Source organism: Hoplias malabaricus, chromosome 10 (genome assembly GCF_029633855.1).
Source record: "Hoplias malabaricus isolate fHopMal1 chromosome 10, fHopMal1.hap1, whole genome shotgun sequence".
NCBI classification, from domain to species: domain Eukaryota; kingdom Metazoa; phylum Chordata; class Actinopteri; order Characiformes; family Erythrinidae; genus Hoplias; species Hoplias malabaricus.
This window is the reverse complement of record NC_089809.1, coordinates 23,480,082-23,504,010: the sequence shown is the minus strand read 5'-3', so window position 1 is coordinate 23,504,010 and position 23,929 is coordinate 23,480,082. Positions and strand designations below refer to the sequence as shown.

General features: G+C 38.0%; 2 protein-coding genes and 1 non-coding gene across 4 annotated transcripts; 2 read left to right on the top strand and 1 right to left on the bottom strand.

Annotated features, from left to right (window-relative positions):
• Window positions 1-992: 992 nt before the first annotated feature.
• gtf3c6 (general transcription factor IIIC, polypeptide 6, alpha) lies at window positions 993-2,237 on the bottom strand. The gene has a single exon (XM_066683681.1). It carries the CDS (start codon window positions 1,688-1,690, stop codon window positions 1,124-1,126), a length of 567 nt encoding a protein of 188 aa, XP_066539778.1. The 5' UTR covers window positions 1,691-2,237; the 3' UTR covers window positions 993-1,123.
• A 161-nt stretch (window positions 2,238-2,398) lies between these two features.
• nop2 (NOP2 nucleolar protein homolog (yeast)) lies at window positions 2,399-14,192 on the top strand. Of its 2 annotated transcripts, none has more exons than XM_066682890.1 (16): window positions 2,399-2,474; window positions 3,064-3,190; window positions 3,410-3,449; window positions 3,547-3,605; window positions 3,725-3,996; window positions 4,083-4,338; window positions 4,439-4,629; window positions 6,412-6,501; window positions 6,589-6,676; window positions 6,788-6,928; window positions 8,824-8,963; window positions 9,189-9,278; window positions 9,671-9,793; window positions 12,155-12,252; window positions 12,376-12,512; window positions 12,603-14,192. In XM_066682890.1, the coding sequence occupies exons 2-16, from the start codon at window positions 3,085-3,087 to the stop codon at window positions 13,061-13,063; spliced, it is 2,292 nt and encodes a 763-aa protein (XP_066538987.1). In that variant the 5' UTR covers window positions 2,399-2,474; window positions 3,064-3,084; the 3' UTR covers window positions 13,064-14,192. The 2 variants fall into 2 exon arrangements, with proteins under 2 accessions (XP_066538987.1, XP_066538986.1); XM_066682889.1 differs by having other exon boundaries at window positions 2,402-2,579; window positions 12,603-14,191.
• On the top strand, window positions 6,183-6,322 carry LOC136709131 (small nucleolar RNA SNORA29). Its single transcript, XR_010804444.1, has one exon. It is a non-coding gene; the product is annotated as a small nucleolar RNA SNORA29 (small nucleolar RNA).
• Window positions 14,193-23,929: the final 9,737 nt, after the last annotated feature.

Here is a 23,929-nt window from a genome sequence, read left to right as displayed (position 1 = left end):
GCTCATGAAAATTACATATATTTTAAGTTCTAAATATGACAAAAATACATGAATGTCTTCAAAGTGGTTTAGATGTAACTCTATGATACAGCATTCGTTCACTACTACAGATTTATGAATAGCCCTGCCTTCACCCACCCCTACACTACTTGCTTGCATCTCAACCCTGCCTCGTAAATTCATGGTATTGGTTTCTTAGTTTATGAAGTACGAAACCCTGGCTGTATGAATTCACATTTTAGGTGAATGAGTTTCAAAGCAGAAATGCTGGTGTTAACATATTTCACAATACGCCTTCTTGTACGTTAAATAAATCACATGGACATGTTAACAGGGTTAAAAAAAAACTTTTTCATCTGAGGCTTTTTATTTAACTAAAGAAAAATGCCTAAATACATGCCAATGTGTGCCTTGAGTACCTCCCATGTCACCTGTCCCGGTAGTGAGAAACAGATAAAAAAAATGCAGGCCATTTTAAATCACTTCCTGAAATTTATATTTTCTGTTATTTGAAAATTAACTTAAAGCAAGTTAGCATTGGGGTTCCTTATACTGGTTAACTATGAAAATAAATTATTAAAAAGACTGTCTCAGCATGTTTCATCAATTCATTAGATAACAGCATGAATTGTATGCTTTTTATGTTGGTATTGGAACAAGAGATCTCTATAGAACCTCTTGTTATAAAATAACGTGGCATCAGTTTTGTTGGTCATTTTGGTCAACAAGCTGGACTGTTAGATCTGGTGAAGCTGGTAGACAAGCATAGGATATGACTGATAACTTGTTTGTCCGCATGATCTACTTGGTCGTAGTGATCATCCAGCTTGGCCAGACTGCTAGTCCAGCTTAACAATCATACTAGGCAGAAACTAGATATTCGATGCTGGTTCCCCAGCAATACATGGGTTTTACCAGTTACTAGGTTCAAACTGCCTCCTGATAATGATGTTATGACTATGACCACCCGTGTAAAAGACGTGTCCACCCAGTAATTATACCTTTTTATTAAATTGTATTGCAAATATTACTACGTATTAAACAAGTGTACATAAATTGTTCATAAACAAGTGTAAATAGAATAAAAGAAACTCAGAATAAAAAGTCAATGTTGTAAAAAGTTTCATGACTGGTGTGTGTTCACTGTGTTTTTCTCCACTGTAGATTGTGCTTGGATGGGTGCTGTTTCACTTTCAGTCCTATGCTGTTGTGCAGATCTTTTCTCTGTTGTTTCAGGGTCCGAATCGCTGGCCCCGGGCTCTTGCTCCTCAGTCTGCACTCTCTCCAATTCTGTGGGGTCGAGTATGTAGTGGCACACACTGATGGATCTGCCGCTCACTTCTCCTTCATTGAGAGAAAGCAGCTCAATGGCGCTGGAGCCAGACTCTCCCTCTTTCCTCTCGCAGAGGAAGGTCCTCTGAAGAACGAGCTTCTTCACCGTGTGGCACTTGTACCGCAGCGCTGGGGTGAGCGCGTGCTGCCCGGTCTCCTCCTGGAAAATGACGCAGGTACCTGCGGTGTCTTCATACTCGCCGGCGAAAACGTAGCGGCCGAGCTGAAGGACGGGCTGCTCAGAGTCGAGCGCCACGGCCTTACAGCCTCCTTCACAGCGCCGCAACACCTCCGAGTCTATCACCCCTGAGAGCTCGGCCACCACAAGCTCCTCGTCTTCCTCCCACTCCTCCTCCATCACTCACCCTCCTGTAGTTCTCTCGCTGTCCCGCTCACAATGAAACGAACTTATACAAGTCCTGATAAACACCGAGGACCCACGTGTTGTTGTCTTTGGCGTGGGAATCGACTCCAACAGGAATTGATTCCTCCAAGCATTCAGGAACCGAGAGTCGACCCAGCTTAGATTTGGTTCTACAGAATGAAGCCTTTTACACTTCACTAACCCTAACCGTTAACTTTCCCCAGAACAATTTAGGAACCTTAAATTGTTACAGATATATCTGGATTAAACAAGGACCCACTCAAAACACTGACCATTTGCACCAAGAGTGTAGGAGAGGATAGTGCAGCAGGTTATCTGTTAAAATGCCACTGGCTTCGTCAGGGAAGTCCACTAGATAGCACTTTTCTAATGCAGGTTTGTTTTTATCAGAACATAACTTATATAAATCCTGCTGGATAGGATAGAGTTATACCATGCAAACATGTATAACCAATGTGAGTGAAATATCATGAATGTGAAGTTATTAATCGGCTTACAACGTGTGCCAATGCCAACATTACCCAATGCTTTGCTAAGGTCAAATATAGTTAATGTAGCGCCCTGTACTTTTGCCAGTTGTTGAACTCTGTCATTACTGCCTGGAACCGACTCACTTGATTCTGATCCATAAGATTTAGAATGGGAGTCGACTTGAAGGTTTCTAGGATCGAACACTGACGCAAAAGTGTGCGACGGAAGTTTGTTGCGATGGTCTTTCCTCTGCAATCCAACGTGTTCGAGCAGCGTGTGGTGCAGGGTGAGAACTGCTGTGGCGGAGAATTACTGTTTTATTTTAGTAGTAAATCCGTATTATCATTTCTGAGGGAGCTTCGAGGCGTCGGAATAATTTAAAAAAGACGAGGTGAGCTGAGATTTACTGACAAAATAAAAGAAGCTTTACACACAGTCTGTGTTTATTAAAGCGTCATTTGGTTATAGATACATAAGTATTGTTTCCCTTTGAAACTTCTGTTGATTCACAGAGGGGCCCTCCCATTGGTCTGAAAACCCATTTTATAATAAAAATGATCTGAGGGTCGTTTTTTAGTTTGCTTGAGCAAAAAATTCAACACATGCTTAAAGGGGATAAAATAAACTACTGTTTTTAGGCAGTAAGTAAATCTTACTTTATTTGCTAAAATCAGTTAAATTTGTTCATATTATTTGTTAATTTTTCATGTTTGCATAGAGTATAGTACCATGTTTGCTCTCTTTAGAAATGAAGTTAGTGTCATACAGAATGCAGAAGTGTTTTCTTACTATTTTGTTCATATGTGTACACCCATGTCATATTCAGAGCTGTTTGAACTAATTATCACCATCTCTTTGGTATTTCTTTATCCCAGAAAACCTCTGCAGGCTCAGAGATGGGAAGGAAGTTGGATCCCACTAATAAGGTGAAGCGAGGACCTGGAAGAAAGGCCAGAAAGCAGAAAGGGGCTGAGACAGAACTGGCCAAATTTTTGGTCGATGGTATGTGAAATGTTGAGTATGTTCTGTGCATCTTGACAATACTTTGTCAAGTTGCGCAGAACATATCAAAGTAACATTTGTGTGTGAAAATAGTTCATTATTTTTTTTAAATGTCACATGCAGAATGTTTCCTACATCATGACTTTGTTTGTATTTTGAATGACTAGTTTGTAAAGGTGGATGACATGGCCTCTTCCTAATTCTGTCCTGTTATTTCAGAGGAAGGGCCTAAAAAACTGTCTAGCAGAGCAAGGAAGCGGTAAGATTACCCGTGTCTGACAGTTTTCCTCTCCATGGTTTTATCTATCTATCTATCTATCTATATGAGAAATAATATTTAATTTGCTTCTGTGCAGTGCTGTGAAGAGATCACAAGTGGCTTTAAAATCTAAGGAGGAAAAACAGACCAAGAAAGGTAGAATCTAAACTGTCAATAGCACCGGACTTAATGCATTATGATATGATGCATATTATCTTCTTTACTCAATAAGTATATAAGCATCTAAATTACTTTTCATTTTTAATTCTGTCAAGGATTCTCTGATGAGAATAGTGATTGGTTAACACCAGCAAAGCGAAAACGCAAGATTGAACAATCAGAAGATGATGAAGATAGTGACAGTCAGTGGGAACAAGAGGAGGATGAAATGGAGGACCTGAAAGAAGGGGAAAAGAGAGGGGCAAATGCAAATGTTGGTGATGATGAGGAAAGTGGCGATGATGATGATGAAATGGTTGATGACTATGGAGCAATGGAAGACAGCAGTGAAGGAGAAGAGGAGGGAAAAGACAGTGATGGAGAGGAGGTATGTATAATGTTTATTAATAAAGTATGAAAAAAAAATACTTTTAATAAATTCCTGCATGTTGTGCCACAATTTTGTTTCTTCAGCTGCTCCCTATTGAACGAGCTGCAAAGAAACAGAAAAAACGGCAAGAGACTACAGCCGATGAGAGTGAGGAAGATGATGATGATGACGACGACAACGACGATGATGATGATGAGGAGGAGGAGGAGTGGGAAAGGGATGATAAGCAAATGGATGTCATAGAGGGGGATGAAAAGGAAGAAGACGACACATTGCAGGTGAATTTGGATGGGATAGACAGATTTAAACTTCCCACTGCAGCAGAAAGCCAGAAGGAAGGTGAGTCATACTGAATTGCATTACATTTAATGAAAAGTAATTGACAGCTTCTTTTGGCCATCAGTTTTTCTACTTGAACACTTTTTTTTGTTTTGTTTAGGACTAGACCTTCAGAGCATCCACCAGAGGATCAAAGACAATGTGGATGTGCTCTCTCACTTCAGTGAGAAGAGGGAGGATGGTAGACAGCGAGGAGAGTACCTCTCTTTGCTGAAGGCTGACCTGTGCACGTACTACAGCTACAACGAGTTCCTCATGGGCAAACTTATGGAGCTTTTTCCACATTCTGAGGTGTGTGCATAAATGGGAGAAAACATATATTGCTCCTCATGGAAGTGGAAAAATAATTGCATTAATATGCTGGTGATTTCTGGGATTTACTTTGGGATTAGTGAACTTGATGATGATGATGATGATGATTTACCATGTTAAGAGCTGGACAACTGTGTCTAGTTTCTCATTCTAAATAGTGTATTTTGCTTTTATTCTGCTTTAGCAGGGTGTATCCATTTGCATGTCTTCCTTGATTATATTTATTTTCAAAATCCTGACGTTGTTCTTGCTGATATAGAACTACATGATCTCAAATTTATTATAGTTAAGTGATGAGATTTAATTTAATAGGTTCAGCAGGTTTTGCTTGTGACAGATTTAATGGCCCGGGAAAGGGTGATGCTTACCAAACCAATATCATTCATTGTAAGATTTGTGTTGGATGTGTTTTGTACCTTGCTTGGATGGAGGAAAAAATTTATTGAAAATAAGTTATAATTAACGGGTGCATTTTTTACTTGTATTTGGGATAGTTTGTTAAAGCAATATTAGGTAGTATTTTTCAGCTTCGTAATCATTGCGATGCTTCACTGACCTGTAATAGGGAGAATATAGCCTCTGTCATTTCTACTTCATGCCCAGCACTGCAGAAACAGCACCATGTAAATTGTGTTTAAATACAAAAGTAGTAGTATATAACAGCTATGAGTTAAAGGAGCGGTGTGTATGTTTTAGAAGGAACTGTTAGCAGAAACCAATGTATTCATTAATAATCTGTTCTTAATTGGATTTTCGTGGTTTTCTGATTATTCAAGTGGTGATGGTAAATAGCATAATCCATTTTCTATGACTGGTGGAAGGTCTAGAAATCAGATTAACAAATCAGTTGAGGAGAGCTGTTTTGAGAGAGCTGTCTGCAACAAACATTTTGAAGTTCTCACCATTCGGCATCTGAAAATTCATTAAGTACCACTTGTTCCACCAGTCTTCCCCGCAAACACACCTCCAGCAGCTTGGGTTTCTGTCTGTAATGGAGGGACACGCATCCAAAAACAGCAGCAGCAGTGTAGAGAAAGCAGTGAGAGGGGCAGCACTGTGTAATTTTAGAATTTATAAAAAAAAAACAATATTCATAATTAAGTACATGTAAATGTGTGCATTATGTTTTGTTATCTTGGAACAGAGTGGACAATCTAATCCACAAATGGCTGGTGTAGCTGCTTGAATTTAGTCCTTTCAGGCTAGAGCACACATGATTTCACTAGTTAGTTGGTCTCAGTAAAACAACTTGATCATGTGACCTCTTAGTTGGTTGGAACAAAAACCAGCAGCCACACAGACACTGCGGATATGGTTGCCCATCAGTGGTTTAGAACGAGTTCTTCATATCTGCACAGTGAATCAGTTTCTTTTAATTGTTTCTGCACAGCTTCTTTTAATTGTTGTAATACATCCCTGTCATGGTAAGTGTTAAAAAATTGAAACAAACTTAATGGTCATGCATTTAATTTGGACCGTATTCCCGCCCTTACATAGACGGCTTGTGGTTTAAGTAATGATTAAAAGCATACGTTCCTGTTTTAGTACCACCCATCTGCCTTCTCTCAGGATGTGTGGCTATGCTAACAGGATAAATTAAGTCACTGTCAAAGTCTGAAGGGGTGGATGACCACACTCACTACCTCTATATGTATTGACAGCACATTAACAACAGACAGTAAAGGTGGTTTTTGAAATGTATTTATTTATTAATTATTTTTAATTTATTGTAGTGTTTATTGTGTTTTATTTCCCATACAGCTTGTTGATTTTCTGGAGGCCAATGAAATCCAGAGACCTGTCACCATTAGGACCAATACCCTTAAGACCAGGAGAAGAGATTTGGCTCAGGTAAAGAACCAGAGTATTTAACTTTCAGGAATTTCTGTTAAATAATTTAAAAAACTTTGTTTAGTTTAATTATTTCTATTCCAACAGGCCCTAATTAATAGGGGTGTAAATCTAGATCCTTTGGGGAAGTGGTCTAAAGTGGGCCTTGTTATATTTGATTCCTCAGTTCCAATAGGTGAGTCAATTGGTCAGCTCTCTAGTAAAATAGTATTTGCTTTGTATTTCTGAAATGTTAGTCATTTCTTTTTTTTAAATTTTGTTTTTTCTTTTTTTTTCTGTGCCTCAGGTGCCACTCCTGAATATCTTGCTGGACATTATATGCTGCAGGGAGCTTCCTCACTGCTGCCTGTAATGGCTCTTTCTCCCCAGGAGGGGGAGACGGTGCTGGATATGAGTGCAGCTCCAGGAGGCAAGACCACTTATATGGGTGGGTATAACTAATTTTCATATTGCGTAAGCTCTTAATATTTTTGATTGAATTTACTTTTGAAAGAACTTTTTGGTGCATTCTTGTGTCTATCACACCGTGGTGGTGTGATAGTGTGTGTTGGAATGGTACTTTGTTAGACACGTCTGCCTTGTGGAAAGTCTGTAAAATCTGTTGCTGCACAGCTTGGGTTTGTTATCCTCTAGTTCTTTATCAGTGGGCAGGATGTTGTTGATTAAATATTTTGGTTGGTTGTAAGTACGCACCGAAATAAAAAAATATATATATATATATATATTTGGCCGAAACTGAACAAAATGAAACATTAGGACAAAGGCTGAAAACAGAATGCTGAACATGTTTTTTCGTAGTGTTTCATACATTTTTGCCACTTTTTACTGCAACATAAATTAAATATGCTGAATGTATTTTTGTCTCGGTTTTCAAAGAAAAGAAATTCTAAACTGCTATTTAAGAATATCAATTGAATATGTTTAATATCCAAGCAGATATATCATCAAAATAAATGACTTGAAATAATTAGCAAAAATATAATATATGAATTAGTAAAAATCAGTACAACCATATTACTTAACATAAATAAATGAGTAAGAAAAATCTAACATACATCTCTGTAAACCAGTAATAACATGCGTGTGCAGAGAAGCTTTGTGCCTCATTGTAATGTTTGTAATCTGGAGTTACATTGGCCTGGAATGCTTGAAACTCCATAAAAGCTGGGAAAATTCAACATGTTCTAGTGTTAGTTAAAGTTGGTATTACCCTGCAACAGTTGCAACTAAACCTGAAGCTAAGGAGTAAAATTTTACTTTGGTCCTTGTCTATGGCCAGAAACTAGAAAAAATGTAACAGCCTTATTAAAAGTGTCTACATTTTGTATAAATTATTTGGTATTTTCAATTATTTGGTCAAACTGAATTTTCTCTAGGGCGGCAAGGTGGAGCAACAGGTAGTGTCGCAGTCACACAGCTCCAGGGGCCTGGAGGTTGTGGGTTCGAGTCCTGCTCCAGGTAACTGTCTGTGAGGAGTTGGTGTGTTGTCCCCGTGTCCCCATGGGTTTCCTCCGGGTGCTCCGGTTTCCTCCCACAGTCCAAAAACACATGTTGGTAGGTGGATTGGCGACTCAAAAAAGTGTCTGTAGGTGTGAGTGTGTGAGTGAATGTGTGTCTGTGTTGCCCTGTGAAGGACTGGTGCCCCCTCCAGGGTGTATTCTTGCTTTGCGCCCAATGATTCCAGGTAGGCTCTGGACCCACCGCGACCCTGAACTAGATAAGCGGTTACAGATAATGAATGAATGAATTTTCTCTGCATCCTTATTTGGTGGAGTATTCACCACCCTGAAATATCTGCTCTGTGGGTGGGGGGTCCTGACCATTGAAGAGCAGGGTGAAATCGGACTAAGGAATTATGCAGAAAATGAATTGAAAGAGATTGTTTTCCCCTTTTTAAAAAGGACATTGTATTATAGGTGAAATTATTTGAATGTTAATTCAAATATTTGAATAATTTGATATATATATATTTTTTTTTTCATTGTGTATATGAGAGTCCACATGATATTAAGGCATTAACAGTTACACCTTGTTTTGATGGAACTAAAACTTGTGTGCTGAATTGTATTGGTATTACTGGTATTTTAAAATATACTTCGGATGTAATGAATGAATGGAATAGAAGCAGCTAGAAGAAACTGGTTTTGTCAAGAAAGTCATCAGTATAATTTGTTGTTTTTGAAGGACAGTAGTCATGGTCGTGCTGTCATAGCAACACAGAGCACAAGTAACTTGATGTCAAACTAGAAACAATAATCATTTATACCATTACAGCATTATTAATTTCATTTTATTATTGTGTGGTATTATGTCATTTCCTAGCCCAACTGATGAGAAACACAGGCGTGATAGTTGTCAATGATGCCAGTGCTGAGAGATTGAAGAGTGTTGTGGGGAACATTCATCGACTGGGAATCACCAACACCATCATCTGTAACTATGATGGCAGGCAGTTCCCCAAGGTATGCTTCGGTATTTACTTTCCACACTTGGACGTTTTTTTGTTTTAATAGTCCTTTGTGTTGACTCAATCTGTTTTTTTTTTTTTTTTCTCTTCCCATTATTATTATTAATTTCCTTGCCTCCTCTTTGTATATTGCATTTACATGTATTATAGTTTAATTGAACATAATGTTTGTTTACTTCTTGTGACACTGTGAATCTGTAATTTTTCTTTTGAATGACAGGTTATGGGAGGTTTTGACAGAGTTCTGTTGGATGCTCCTTGTTCTGGTACAGGGGTCATTTCCAAAGACCCAGCAGTGAAAACCAGCAAGGTGGGTGTTTTTTAAAAATGTAAGATGTATTGAAGGATTGTCACGCTGATGTTTTTTCAAGATATACTTTTTGACAGTTTATGAACATCATATTGATCTTGTTATGGTGAGTAAGTTGCTATTGGCAAAAACTGACCTTTTAGAAACTCCTATACTTAATTCCCATTGAAAAAGCATCCTGCACCTGGTGGGTGGCACACTTGTATCTGCTATTACTTTTAGGTTTGATACAAATTAAATTACATACATTCTTAAGGAAAAAAATCATAATATAATCAGAGCCCCAGAGATAGATTAGACAAACCCCAAGGAAAAAAATGTAGCCTTCATTTATTTTTATGAGATTGTAATATATTAATGTGTAATAGCTTTGTTGAAACTTGTACTCTTAGGAAGAATTGGATATTCAGCGCTCAGCTCATCTACAAAAGGAGCTGATTCTGGCTGCCATTGACTCTGTGAATGCGGACTCGCAGACTGGTGGCTACCTTGTCTACTGCACATGTTCCATTACGGTAAACTTTTCATCCCACTTCAGCTTTGATGTTTACATTAGTCCACAAAGGGTAGCTGTGTTTGAATGTAACAAATGATTTCTTGGATTCTATTGGTTTTAGAGGTTGCCTCTATAGATTATGGATTTTTGAAAGTTGATTGCATCTCAGCAGTGATCTTCTGTCCTATGACCTGTCTGTATAAAGTTGATTGGAAAAGCTGGTGAATGTATTGGCTTTCAGACACCAAACCAAAGAATGTTGGCACATAAAATTTTTTTTAAATCACACCGAAGTGCTATCAAGATGGGATTATTCAGACCACATAGATTTTTTTATTATATATTTAACTGATGTATCTAGTTTGAGAGAAATTACATCAGTAATTTCAGCCAATCAGAATGTTAACTGACAGTTACATTTTAACAATCATAGTCGATTAACAAATTGCTAGTCAGCTGGTGGTATTTAGATCCCTGTTCCTGTAATGTAGTACACCTGTCTTTTTTTCACCACAAGCAGGAGCCAGCAATGCTGTCAGGAAGTCTGTCAGTAGTTGTGCTTTGTCACTGGACACAGTAGATTAATAACAAAGAAGTAGAAGCTTTCATTATTTGTTGCTTGAGTTGTTTATATACCTATTGTTTACTTTGTATAACACCTGCAACAAAGCCATATTCAGACAATCACTATCATTGTCATTTATACTTTTGCAAACACTTCCAAAACCCAGCATGCACTTGTGAATGATTCAACATTTGTTTTTTTAAATTATTATTTTTAGACTCATTCAGAAACTCTTCCCTGGACTATTTATTTATGTATTTATAGATTGATTGTTACACTTGTATAATGCTTTTCTAGATACCTAAGGATGCTTTACAATATACACTGCCCAGCAAGCCATTCCATTCAACACTCAATCCACACACACATCGGCGAGAAGCAGCAGCCAAATGTGCACACCGTTCTCTCAACCAGGAACGACCATCTGCCTGGTCCCATATCTGGGCTAACAAACATTGACTCTCACATACAGACATTCATTCTCTCACTCACACACACACACTCTCTCTCTCTCTCTCTCTCTCTCTCTCTCTCTCTCTCTCTCTCATTCACGTACACCAGGACTTTTATTATAGTTTCCAATTCACCTAACATTTAACTTTTTAAACATTTTACCTGTTTGTGCTGTGTCTACTATTGCTGGTTGTTTTTTTAACATGCTACTCGGTTTGAATTCATGAATTAAAGGAAAACTATATTATTTTTACCTTAAGAGTTACAGCTTCAGAATTGATTGAGGCTCCTCCAACCTGTAATAGGGACAACAGTGCCTCTCCCACTGGCTCTGGGGCTGCTTCCCTAAAATACTTGGCCATGCAACTTCAGAATCACGAGGCAGAGCCCTCTCATGAGAACTGTAAAAGCACATAGCTCACTGGTGTTTACCTTGCTACAAGAAGAATCTTTCTCAGTATTCCTGGTATGGACATTATGGCAGAGGCTGAAACAAGGAGTGAGTGAGTGAGAGCAGCTGTTCAGGAGTTAGTATTGAACTGACTTAACTCAATAGAGTGTACTAAAACAAGGATTAAGACACATGGTTGGGTAGTAAGTAACTTGTTGCGCTTTCGTCATGTGTTTGTGATATGTTTTGTTGACTGAAGTGTTATAAACAGGTTTTTGAGTTACAGAGCAATGAGCCAGGGTTTGTGGCTTCTAATTTTAGCCTGATTTTTAAACTTTAGAATTAGATTTTGATTCTGGTAATAAGTGCTAGTGGTAGCGTCTGGTAAATTTAGCTCTCTTCTTACCATTGGACATCGATTTTTGTAACAAGTGCTTTCTCTTGGTTGTTGTGTGGTTATAACTGCTAGAGTACCAACAAAGTTACACTTTTTGGTTGTAATAACACTGTCTGGTGTATATTATGAGCAATATATGGGTTTTATTATGGCATTAACATACTTTTATTCAATTACACACAGTCCCTAGGCTCAAAATTTGTGTGTGCGCACAATGGCATAGATTTGCTCTTGACATTGGTGGGCACCTATGAATCTACACTTATCAGGCAATATTGGCACTCCTAAAAATGTCTCTCAGCCAAACACATTGTAGGGTCTGATGTAATGTATTGCAGGTAAAGTGCCATCGGGTTCATGTATTGATAGTGGTACAAAAATGGAAATAAGAATAAATAATAATTTAAAAAAGGTTGTGTAAACATATTTGTGCTTTACATAAGCTGTAAGCCTGATCTGAGCCACAAATAAGTAGTTGTAGTCAATAGCAGAAATTAATCTGTAAATTCAGATGCACCCCTGTCTGCATTTTTATGTAAGATTGGTTTCAAAAACTGTGTGTGTGTATTTTTAGGTGGAGGAGAATGAGTGCGTAGTGGATTATGCCCTGAAGAAGAGAAATGTTAAACTGGTTCCCACAGGACTGGACTTTGGTAAAGAAGGCTTCACCAGGTACTGTGCTCACACATTGTTCCTACAGGAGTTTACAGCCTGTGCAGCTTCTTAAATCCACACAAGGCATTTCAGATAATTTGGATTTGAAGCTGTGGAAACTAAACTGGGTTCTTTCTATAGATTTAAAGAGCGACGATTCCATCCTTCACTTAAGCTTTCTCGAAGGTTTTATCCACATTCTCACAATATGGATGGCTTTTATGTGGCAAAACTGAAGAAGTTTTCCAACAGCATCCCCACTGCACCTGCAGATACCAGTAAGATGGATGTTTTTTTATGTTTCAAGATACACAGATCTATTATTTCTTTTTTTTATTTACAATTATTTTAAATCTTTCTCTCCATAGATAAAGAAGAACAACTCACTGAATCAGAAACTCCTGCTACAGCAGAAGAGCAAAACATACAACCAGCCAATGGAAAAGCTAAGAAACAGAATAATGTGACATCACAGGGAAAAACAACCGAGACCAAGCACAAGTTAAAGCCTAATAGCAGCAGCAAAACAGAAAATCCCATTTCACATAACAAACCAGCAGTACAAAGTAAAAAAATGGAGGATCATGGCCCCAAAAAGAAGAAAATAGCAAAAAAGCATGGGGGGGACTCCAAGGAGGATGGAAAGAAAGTCCCAAAATTGGATGGTAAACCTACAAAAGAATCTGTGACAGGAAAGAAGGAAGGCATCCCAATAAAGAAGACTGGCAAAAAGAAGAGGAAGCCCCTCCTGCAAAATAGGAACCGAATGGGGAAAAACAAGTTTAAGACCTTAAAAAAGATGTTGAAGAAACAGGAGGCCGGACAGTAGAACTGATTAATTGAACTCAGAGCACATATGAGAAGAACTCTCACACTTTAAAATCTACACAGTTCTGGTGAGGACAGAGGAATGTCAGGTCTTAAAAACGGATCTAACGCTAGTGTCTTTAAGCCATATTGACACTTCCTAAAGGCTGTGGGCAAGCTGTTTCTTTCAATTTTTTTCCATTTTCCTCACCAAATGATGTACACAACCTTTACAGTGTCTGTTTTAATCAAGCAAGATATGCTGTACAGGACGGTATGAGAATATATGTATTGTCTTTTCTTTTCTGTGTGAATCTAATTAAGTTTCTTTCATATCTTACTGACTGGATAAAGCATGCAGTTTAATCTTTTTCAAATTGTAAAATTTAAAATAACTTTTGAAAGATTAATATTTTCGCTGCTGTTTCAGTCGCAAATAAACTTTAATACAAATGTAGATTGATGTCTTAAAAACAGGTTGAATCTGTTACATGTCTTGAGTCTGTACTTTGCATTTAACCCATTTTGTATTGGCCAATCGCAGATTAGAATCTGATCAGAGCTTACTAAGGTCAGCCCCAATGTTTTTTCAGAGGTTCAGAGATTGTAAGGTGAAAGATTTGTTCTCAGTGTGAACTCCTGTCAGTAGATTTTTAAAGTACATTTTGAATGTTGTGGTGCTTGCTTCTGTCTTTTTAAACATTGTCATTTGTCTGTTGTTAACTGTTAAGCTTTCTGTTTAAATGTGAGCTTTAACACAGCGTACATTACTACACTTTTGCACCAAGTTATTGTGATGAGAACTTTCCTTTAAACCTTAAATTTTAACTAGACTATCCTAAACTGGACCATAACTTGGTGGGATATGAGATACGGACTTACTGCCGTTTTGGCTCTTTATTAAATACCCTCAGAAGGGTGTCGTGAACAAGCGTTTTCAAACAATTAGATATTGAGCTTGAGAAGTGATGAGATCAAAGCCATTGTCCATCATCACCTAAAACTTCCTAATGCTCTGCCCACATTAGCAGCCACTCTTTAGCCCATAATACACAAAATAAATAAATAACAACAACACAACATTAAACCCCCAAAAGAAACCCTAAACTGTCAGTGGGGGGAGGTGCTAAGGAGCTCAGCGGTGAGGCCAGCCCCTCCTGGACTGCACTTTCCTTTAAACCATTGCTTGATGGAAAAAAAAAATGATAGGCATTATTTCACTACACCCTTTAGTTCTCAGGGCTGCAGACACTTGAATTTTTCATATTGGTGAAAGCTACTGAACCAGTGACATTTCAGCCCAAAGCCTGATTCTACAAAAAGCTCCTTTTACAAACATTGAATTGCCAAAAAGTATTCACTCACCCATCTAGCTCATTGAATTCATGTGTTCTAATCACTTCCATGGTCACAGGTGTACAAAACAAAGCAACTAGGCATGCGGACAGCTTGTAAAAACATTTGTGAAAGAATGGGACGCTCTCAGGAGCTCAGTGAATCTGAGCATGGTACTGTGATAGGATGCCACTTGTGCAATAAGTCATGAAATTACTTTGCTACTATGTATTCAACTGTTAGTGGTATTATAACAACATTCTGCAGAGTAAATTGCTACAGACCTCCAAGCTTTATGTGGCCTTCAGATTAAGTCAAGAACAGTGTGTAGAGAGCTTCATGGAATGGGTGTCCTTGGCTGAGCAGCTACATCCAAGCCTTACATCACCAAGTGCAATGCAAACTTTGGATGGTGTAAAGTATGCACACTGGACTCTAGAGCAGTGGAGACATTCTCTCATGAATCATGCTTCTCCGTCTGGCAGTCTGATGGACAAGTGTGAGTTTGGCAGTTGCCAGGAGAACGGCAGTTGTCTGACTGCATTGGGCCATGTGTAAATTTGGTGGAAGAGGGTTATGGTGTTGGGTTGTTTTTCAGGAGTTTGGGGATAGCCCTCCTGTTTCCTCCTGTTTCAGCATGACTGCAGCAGTGCACAAAGCAAGGTTCATAAAGACTTGGATGAGCAAGTGAGTTTGGTGTGGACTGTCTTGACTGTCCTGACTTCAACCCGATATAACACGTTTGGGATGAGTTACAGCTGAGACTGCAGGCCAGGTCTTCTAATCCTATATCAGTGTCTTACCTCACAAATGTGCTTCTGGAAGAAAGATTCCCCTAAAAACACTCCTAAACCTTGTGGAAAGCCTTCCCAGAAGAGTTGAAGCTGTTATAGCTGCAAAGGGTGGGCCGACATCTTATTAAACCCCATGGATTAAGAATGGGATGTCACTCAATTTTATGTGTGTGCAAAGGCAGACGAGCAAATACTTTGGCAATATAGTGTATGTTGTACATGTTCCAGGATGGATATGGGTGGTTTAGTTATTTTAAAATGTTATGCTTGTACATGTGGTTCATCTAGCCTACTTATAAATATAACATAAAAATTATAAACAGACACATGTTGATGTGCACCACTAAATAGTGTTGGAGAGGAATGGGAAGTTAAGGTGCATTAAGCCTTTTTTTAAAAAGTGAGTGTAGCCATAATTTTCATTTGTGATTTTCTGTCAAAAAATAATTCTCAGATAATGAATAAATGATGGCCCTGTTGTGCACAGTATTGAAATTATGCTGATATTTAAAACAACACCGGCATTGTATAAAAAGGTAAGTCCTCTACCTTTGTTGTATGTTAACATATTTGATAATGATCTGTTGTGCTTCAGGTTTTCTTAATATTGTACAATTAATAGGGGAGCTGTGTGAGGCCATAAATATATCTTTAATAATTATATATTATAATTATCTAGTAAACATCTATCACCAAAACACAATTGATATGTACATATAAAGGGTTTCAATATTATAAAATATTGAATATATTATAAAAGATTTGCAAATCCTTCTGCATCCCTGAAAGGAACAAGTGTAATATTGAGTTGATAAATGCATTCTCTTTATCTGTTGTGTCAATCATGCATCTATATCTCCTGATGCTGATGCTGCACCCTGAGGAAACATGTTTGACTCAGAACGAGCTGTAGAGCCAGTATAGAGAGAAATAAAAATGATAATTCTCTTATACCTGGAACACTGCGTATCTAAAAGGGTCATGCTCTTGTGTTAGATCTTATTTAGCTCCGTCTGAGCCTTCAGCGCTGAGTGAATGCAGCATTGTGAAATGTCTGACTTCCCTTTAACCCTGCTGCCACCTGACCCCAGAGTATTCATCACCACTGATAGAGGCCAAACCTTTCATCACAGACACAGGTCCACACTAATAGAGGCGAGTTTATCTGACCATGTATTTAGCTCTTGTTCAGCTCCAGTATACGGCTGAAAACTCTTTGATGTAAAAATAAATGAAGAACACTACCAATATCTGAAGTTTTCATTATTATGTTTATTTGTAAAGTCAGGCACTGACATTGGATGATTATTTCTGCATCAAAAAGCCACTCATCACAAATCCTTGGGTGGAGCAACATTACTCCAGAGAACACAGTTTCACTGCTTCAGTGGTATAGTTTTTGTTCACCTCTAGCTTATGCTTAGCATTAGACCTGAAGATCACAATGTGATCATGTACAGCCACTCCAGAGTGTCCCACAATATTGTTTATTTTTTTTTTATAAAGATGGTAAAAGTCTGTGCACACAAGCACCTGAATTCACACTAAACAAAAAAAGGTGTCTACAAACAGAGTCTAGTGAATATTGAGGGACAGGAATTATACATTTTTCACAGTCTTTACTAAAAACCTTGTTTTCATGTAAGAAGTTAAAATGATTCACACATTAATATAAAAATACACTTGTTGGAACATTTTAAAGTGCGATTATAAACTGAAGTATGAGTCAAGCTGAAGTACAGTTCTAGTGGTTTGGAACACACAAAAATAGTTTTCTAAGTGCTGAGGCTTGGATTTATTAATATTTTTATCTATAGGTTGTTGAGAGGAACACATTGCCTGTGCTTAAAATGTATTTTGTCTTTACTTACAAATTTGTAAATGTGGTCTCAGTGGGACTGTTAGTATTTGAGGTAATACATTTATTTATTTGCATTATTATTATTATTATTATTTATTTATATATATTTTTTTTATTTGCTCTTCTCCATATTTTAATATGGCGATCCAGAGATTGCTTTTTAGTTCTTGAGGTTAAGGTTATGGTTTTGTTGGGTGGAGCACAGCAGCAGCATTAAAGAGATTTACTCTAATGTAGCAGTCAGTGGGAATACCCCAGAAAGATAGGAATACCCACAATTTAAAGTGTATGAGAGTGTGTTTGTGCATGTTTGAAGTTTCTGTCTTGGTGAAAAGCACTCTAAATGCCTTAATTACAGCCTATTGTTCTGCCCAGAGCGTTTAATTGTGCAGAGATGCGGAGAATGTAGGCAAAAGCTCAGCTTTTAATTACAGTGCTGTTGCGGGTGTGCAGGGAGATAATGGAGCAGTGTGCTGAAGGCTACAGCCAGCTCTCAGACCTGTGGCTAATGTAGTTTAGATTCACCTCCTCTCACTCTGGGCTGATTAAACCCTATTGTACACACTTAATTACAATGATCTCCGGCTTGTAAGTGTGATTGAAAAGGTGTGTAGGGGTATGTGTATGTAGGAGGCTTGTACATGTCTTCCACTCATCACTGTTACGAGGCATTCAAATAACAGCCCCCCTTTAACTCATTTAGTTCTTAATTTATATTCAGTTGTATGAATTACTCATTGCTGCATGGTACACGTTTGTATTAGCACACACTTTTCATTTGTCCCCTAATTTCAATTCAGTTATATAGATATTTTTTAAAGGCACACAATGTTTTCTATTAACAGCCCTCTTTTAGCTCAATAATTCTTTTGTAAGCATAAATTAAACCTTGCTTCATGGCTCTGAATCCTTAATGATTTATTTATTTATTTATTTATTTTTAAGATGGAGGTGACCCATAATGTAGTTCATCAATGTTTGTGTTTAATTATGTTAATAACATTGCACCAATCTTTGTCACAGACAAACTCCATTTTACTGCAGCCTTTGATTAAAATTCAGCTCAGTCAGGTCCTCTTTCCTGCAGTGAGCCTGGTGTTCATCATAAGAGAATTTACAATATCAGTCCCAGTGATAGGCTATATGGTCAAATGTTTGTGCACACTTGCTCCCCCAACATTTCTTCAGAAATCAAGGACTGCAGTAATAACCTGTTTCCCTGGGAAGGCTAGATGCTAGATGTTGGAACCCTTTCTGTAAGGTTTTGGTGACATTCAGTCGTGGGTACACTGAAGTCAGGCCCTTGTTGGAGGACTAGTTTTGGATCACAAATGCTATTCCAGCTACTATATATCAGTCTTAAATATGGAAATAATAACTACCTGTGCAATTCTAATGCATGAACAGAAGGTAAATTATGACAGATTTAGTGAAAGTGTAAAGCCATTAGGACACACAAAATAGATACATATTAATGATATCAAACTCAAAGATTGCATTTTTGAAGTCTGTCCATATTTATTTGGGGGTTCGTGTGTTGTCACGACTGCTCAACTGTCAGTCCTACTGTGTTAAACTTTCTCCCAGAGTAAACAGTTAATTAACACTACACCTCTCGTATGGCTTTGGTTCTGTTAAAGCTGATTACACAAAAAGCATGGAGGTAACTTTATTTGAGAATGTCGAGTCTTCAGGCATTCATAGCCACTGAAAATAAATCAGCACTGGGTCTTAAAGAGTTTCAGTATCAGCCCTGTGGTTTAAAATATACAGAACAACTGTAACTGTAAATGAATAACTGTTGCATTTATACTGATTTTAAAATAACTAGATTTTATATATAGTCATAAAAAAGTGTTTCAATATATTTTGAGAGCCATTGCAGACACTGAAGTGCTGAAGATACCTGGTTTAAAGCTAAACAGACTTTTTAGCTGAGAACCTTGCTGTTCAAATAATCACCATTCTTAATCTATGTTCAGAACATGGTTTTAGAAATCCAGCCAGTCTTATGTCAGCTGTCAGTTATTATCTTCTGTGATGTGTGATTGACTGCTTTTCCCCATGTGAAGCATTGTTTTTACTTCATTCTATACTAATGTGAAGACTAATGTGAAGAATGTACGAGTACATAAGTGTTTTGTCTGTATTGTTACCCTTTTCATTGTCTGTCATCTCTGTCTTTCTCTCTATGTCTTTCTCTTTTTTTCCCAGTGTAAAAATTTTACTCTAAACTTTGTGCCTTCCTGCTCTTGTCCTCTCTCCCACACTTTCACCCACACAGAAGCCACGCAGTCCACGTACACACACATAATACACCTCTCTGCCATTTCACTGTCCCTGCCCACTGAGCTGCTGGAACACACACACTTTCTTTACATGTTTCACCTTCTCTCTCTCTCTCTCTCTCTCTCTCTCTCTCTCTCTCTCTCTCTCTCTCTCGCTCTCTCTCGCTCTCTCTCATGCTCCCTCGCTCCAGGGTGATGTGCTTTGGAGCATTCGAGCTGCATCTTGCCATCCCTTCATCTTTTTCATCTCATCCCTCTCTTTTCGCCCACCCATCCTCCTACACACATACACTCTCTTTCTCTCTTTTTCCTTTCACTTTTGCTCTCCCTTCCTCATCCTCACGCTATTTCTCCCTCGAATGACAAGTGCAGAGAGAGCTAGAGAGGCCAATTACATTTCTGCAGACTTGCTGGTGTGTGTGTTATGTAAAATAAGGACATCTTCTGCTATCTGCAACAGGCAGAACTTCACTGCAGAGTGGAGTAAACACCCTGCAGAGCACTCATATACATACGCTATGCAGACAAATGTTTGTGGACACTAGCTCATTTCTTATAAATTTCAGGACTAATAGTGAGTTTGTCCCCCCAAAACAAAAGTAACAATTTCTACTGCTGTTGGAAGACCTAAGTAAAGTTACAATGATTTAACTGATGTTGTGTTTATTTTAAAGTAATTAATTCCAAACTTAGGATCCAATAGAATCCCACTGTTGTCCAAACAATGTGGTATACCACAGTACCTGTTATTTATTATATAAATATATGAATTAGTATAGGTGCAATTAGCCTTTAATGGGCAAATGTATGTGTTTGACTATGTATGATATCCGTATGGTGTCTAAACAAAAAGCAGCACATAAGCTTCTTAAAATGTTTAAATATTCTTGTTGTCCTATTCATTTAAAAATAATAATCTTTAAAAAGTTTCACTCATTCATTCATTATCTGTAACCGCTTATCCAATTCAGGGTCGCGGTGGGTCCAGAGCCTACCTGGAATCATTGGGCGCAAGGCAGGAATACACCCTGGAGGGGGCGCCAGTCCTTCACAGGGCAACACAGACACACACACATTCACTCACACACTCACACCTACGGACACTTTTTGAGTCGCCAATCCACCTGCAATGTATGTTTTTGGACTGTGGGAAGAAACCAGAGCACCCGGAGGAAACCCACATGGACATGGTGAGAACACACCAACTCCTCACAGACAGTCACCCAGAGCGGGAATCGAACCCACAACCTCCAGGAGCTGTATGGCTGCGCCACCGTGCCGCCCCAAGTTTCACTCAGTGTACAATAAATAATCTAATACTAACAGAAGGAGCATTGTATTTCATTCATTCATTCATTATCTGTAAGCGCTTATCCAATTCAGGGTCGCAGTGGGTCCAGAGCCTACCTGGAATCATTGGACACTGTTCTTTTGTGAAATAAAAATGTTTTTACAACTCAAAATGTGTCAGTGGAGAAGCTTCTTCATTCATATTCAACACACCAAGAAGCAAATAAACAAACTGTTTCATTACCTGCACCCAAGCCTGTAACAGAGTCTAGATTATCATCAGGCAGTTCAAATGCCTGATACAAAATTCTACCATTAATGCTATTTAGTATTTTAGTACAAGACTATTTGATCTTCCATATGAAACTATGCAGTTATGCAGCATCATCCCAATGCCTCAATACATATCGGCTAAACAGTGTAAAATATCTCCTAAGTATGTGATGATGATTATTGTGGTAAATCATGTCCTGAATCTAATGAGTACAAAGCACCATGAAACTCTGCTAGTGCCTGTAATGAAAGTAATTGACCATATCCTTCTCTGTAGGTGCACTGTATATAATTTTAACTACATTCAGAACTACAGTGAAATGAAATTAGTTACAGTCACTTGCTTAAACTCATGCTTTTAAATCAATTGTAATCTATAATTATGCTGAGAAGTAAAATGGATTTGGAACATAGTTATGTGCCGTATTTGTAAAATGTTTGTAAGATACCCAGTAATAATCACATATTTCAATTATCATACCCTTTACTTAGTACTTATTTTATCTTACAGCTTACTTATCAGGTACTTTCTCTGTACTTACCCAGTAGTTAGCGGGCTGTAGCTACTATTCATTCATAAACATGGTTTACGGACTTGTAGATGTCATAAATCACTCACCGAGGGTGAGAGTCAGTTGGAGATTTATTAAACACAATACGAGAAGTGAGGTCAAAACTAGAAGAAATATTCCAAAACCCAAAAATTAGTACAGAGAGATAAACAAGTCAAAAAGACATAATACAAGTATCAGTCAAAATGTCAAAAAAAAAAAAAAAAACGAAGTCTGTTTAAGAAACAGATGTCTCGGAATTGCAGAAGATTCTGAGAAATCGCTCAAAATATACTCTGCAAACTATGTAGACAAAACAGAAAGCTCAAAGGTACACTATGTGATATTTTTATTTTAAAATTACAGCTTCAAAATCACTGTGATGGTTCACTATTACCTGACTGGTAATAGGGAGAATAGAGCCTCTATGATTGCTACTCTCTGCTCAGCATTGCAGAAACTGCACTATGTATCTTTTGGAGGAGGGTTGGAAACCACCCCTTCCCTCCCTCACCCTACCAATTTCAGTACATTGCTGTAAATGTTAATTGCACTAGAGGGGGCCCCAGGAAAAAAACATTATGTTGTAGTGCACATAACACACTAAAGGCCGATTTATTCTTTTGCATTGTCTCAATGCGGAGCCTATGCTGTAGCCTGCACAAGTATCCTATGCCATTGTGAAAGTTTACTTGTCCGTTGGCCTCTGCATCACATTGTAATTACACTGCCAAACCACTAGGGCTGAATTTCAAACATCTTCTTCAACCATGTGTACATAATGTAGTGATGTAGTAGTATTAGATTTACGCCTCTTTAAAGTGCACTCTTTAGGGACTGTAGTGTAGAGGAGTTAATATTTTTGGACTTGAGTTAGGGTTAGGGTTAGACATGTGTTAAGCATGATTCTTGATACAAAATTGTACTAGGACCTTAGAGACATAATATGTCATGGTACTTTTACTTTCAGTACTTAAGTACATCTGAAGGAAAACACTTTTGTACTTTTACTCAAGTGAAGATGTACAACAAGGACTTCTACTTTTACTGGAGTAATATTTTACCTTACCTAGTTTTACTTAAGTACATGGTTTGTGTACTTTGTCTACCACTGGTGTTTTTGTCTTTATATACCTACATTTCTGTACCATTATTGGAACATAATTGTACCTTGTTCTACTGTAAATGTAGATTTTAAAATTGTGTTGATTTTATATGCCATATTTTATCTGCATGACTTATGTTCTTTTATTTTATACAGCTGTATAATGAAATATTACAAATATTTATATCTCCTTCTGGAGAAGAGAATTTAATGTATCTTTAGGGAACACAGCTTGACATTGACACATTGGTTCAATTGGCATATTTAGAAAATGTTTAGTAATAATAGATATAACAGTACGAACTAAAACACACTTTTGTAGTGCAATTAAATAATACATTGCTACACAATAAAAAATTACTTTACAAAACATATGTGACAGTGTAAGCTCAAAATCACAGAATACACACAACACATTAAATATTCAGGTAAGTTAGGACAGTTACAAAAACAGCCTCTGCTATGCTAGAAGATTAAAAAAATGAATGTTTTGGACATGTTTTTGGTTCATATGACATCAGCAAACATTCATTTAAGGAAGCCTATTTTTGTTCTCTTTTAGTCTTTTTAAATGCGTGTCCTCCCAGAAGGCCTAGGCCTATGGAATGCTGAGGAATTTATGCTCTGAGTAAAATAAAGCATGGTTAATGATGGTGATAGTCATAGCAGTAATATTTGACAGGCTGCCGTGGGGAAGGAGAGCTGTGGCAGCAGCTGTGTGGCTGTGTACAGAGGAGAGCTATTCAACAGGGTACACAACCGTAAAAACACACCAGCTTCAGCCTGATCAAATACACAACCACTCACTCCCTCATTGTGCTTCATGAGGTCAGTGCCATGTGGTTTGCGTTTTTGTGGAGTAATATTTGTGTTAATGAGATGTGTTATACTGCTATACATGTATGATATATGTTGTTAGGTTTTCCAATTTGTTTGTATTGTGTGTGTGTGTGTGTTAGTGTGTGTGTGTCTGTGTGTGTGTGCTTTTCTGCATGTGTTGGCTCTCGTCTCTTGTTCCCATTCTCGGAGGCAGAGGGGGAGATGCTAGCAGATGGCACTGGCAGACTGTTACTCAGAGAGAGAGAGAGAGAGAGAGAGAGAGAGAGAGAGAGAGAGAGAGAGAGAGAGAGAGAGAGAAAAGAACAGAGATAGAAAGAATGAGTGAGGCAACTCTGCCCACACTGACCTAGAGAACAGATAGTTAGAATTAATAGATATGACAGTAGATAAAACCTTGTGTGCATGAAAATGTTATCATCCACCCTGTGCTCTTTGAATGGCCACACTTTCACCACATGTTCCTGAGAAAGGTGAAAGTGACGTTTTCCTGAATATGAAGCAGTTTAGATGTTGGATGATGAAATTTACTTGCAGCAAACTACAGAGCTTAC

Coding starts and splice junctions, on each gene's coding strand:
- gtf3c6 (XM_066683681.1), bottom strand. CDS start 1,690: ATGGAGGAGGAGTGGGAGGAAGACGAGGAGCTTGTGGTGGCCGAGCTC.
- nop2 (XM_066682890.1), top strand. CDS start 3,085: ATGGGAAGGAAGTTGGATCCCACTAATAAGGTGAAGCGAGGACCTGGA. Junction 3,606..3,724: donor GGAAAAACAGACCAAGAAAG/GTAGAATCTAAA, acceptor AATTCTGTCAAG/GATTCTCTGATGAGAATAGT. Junction 4,630..6,411: donor AGCTTTTTCCACATTCTGAG/GTGTGTGCATAA, acceptor TTTCCCATACAG/CTTGTTGATTTTCTGGAGGC.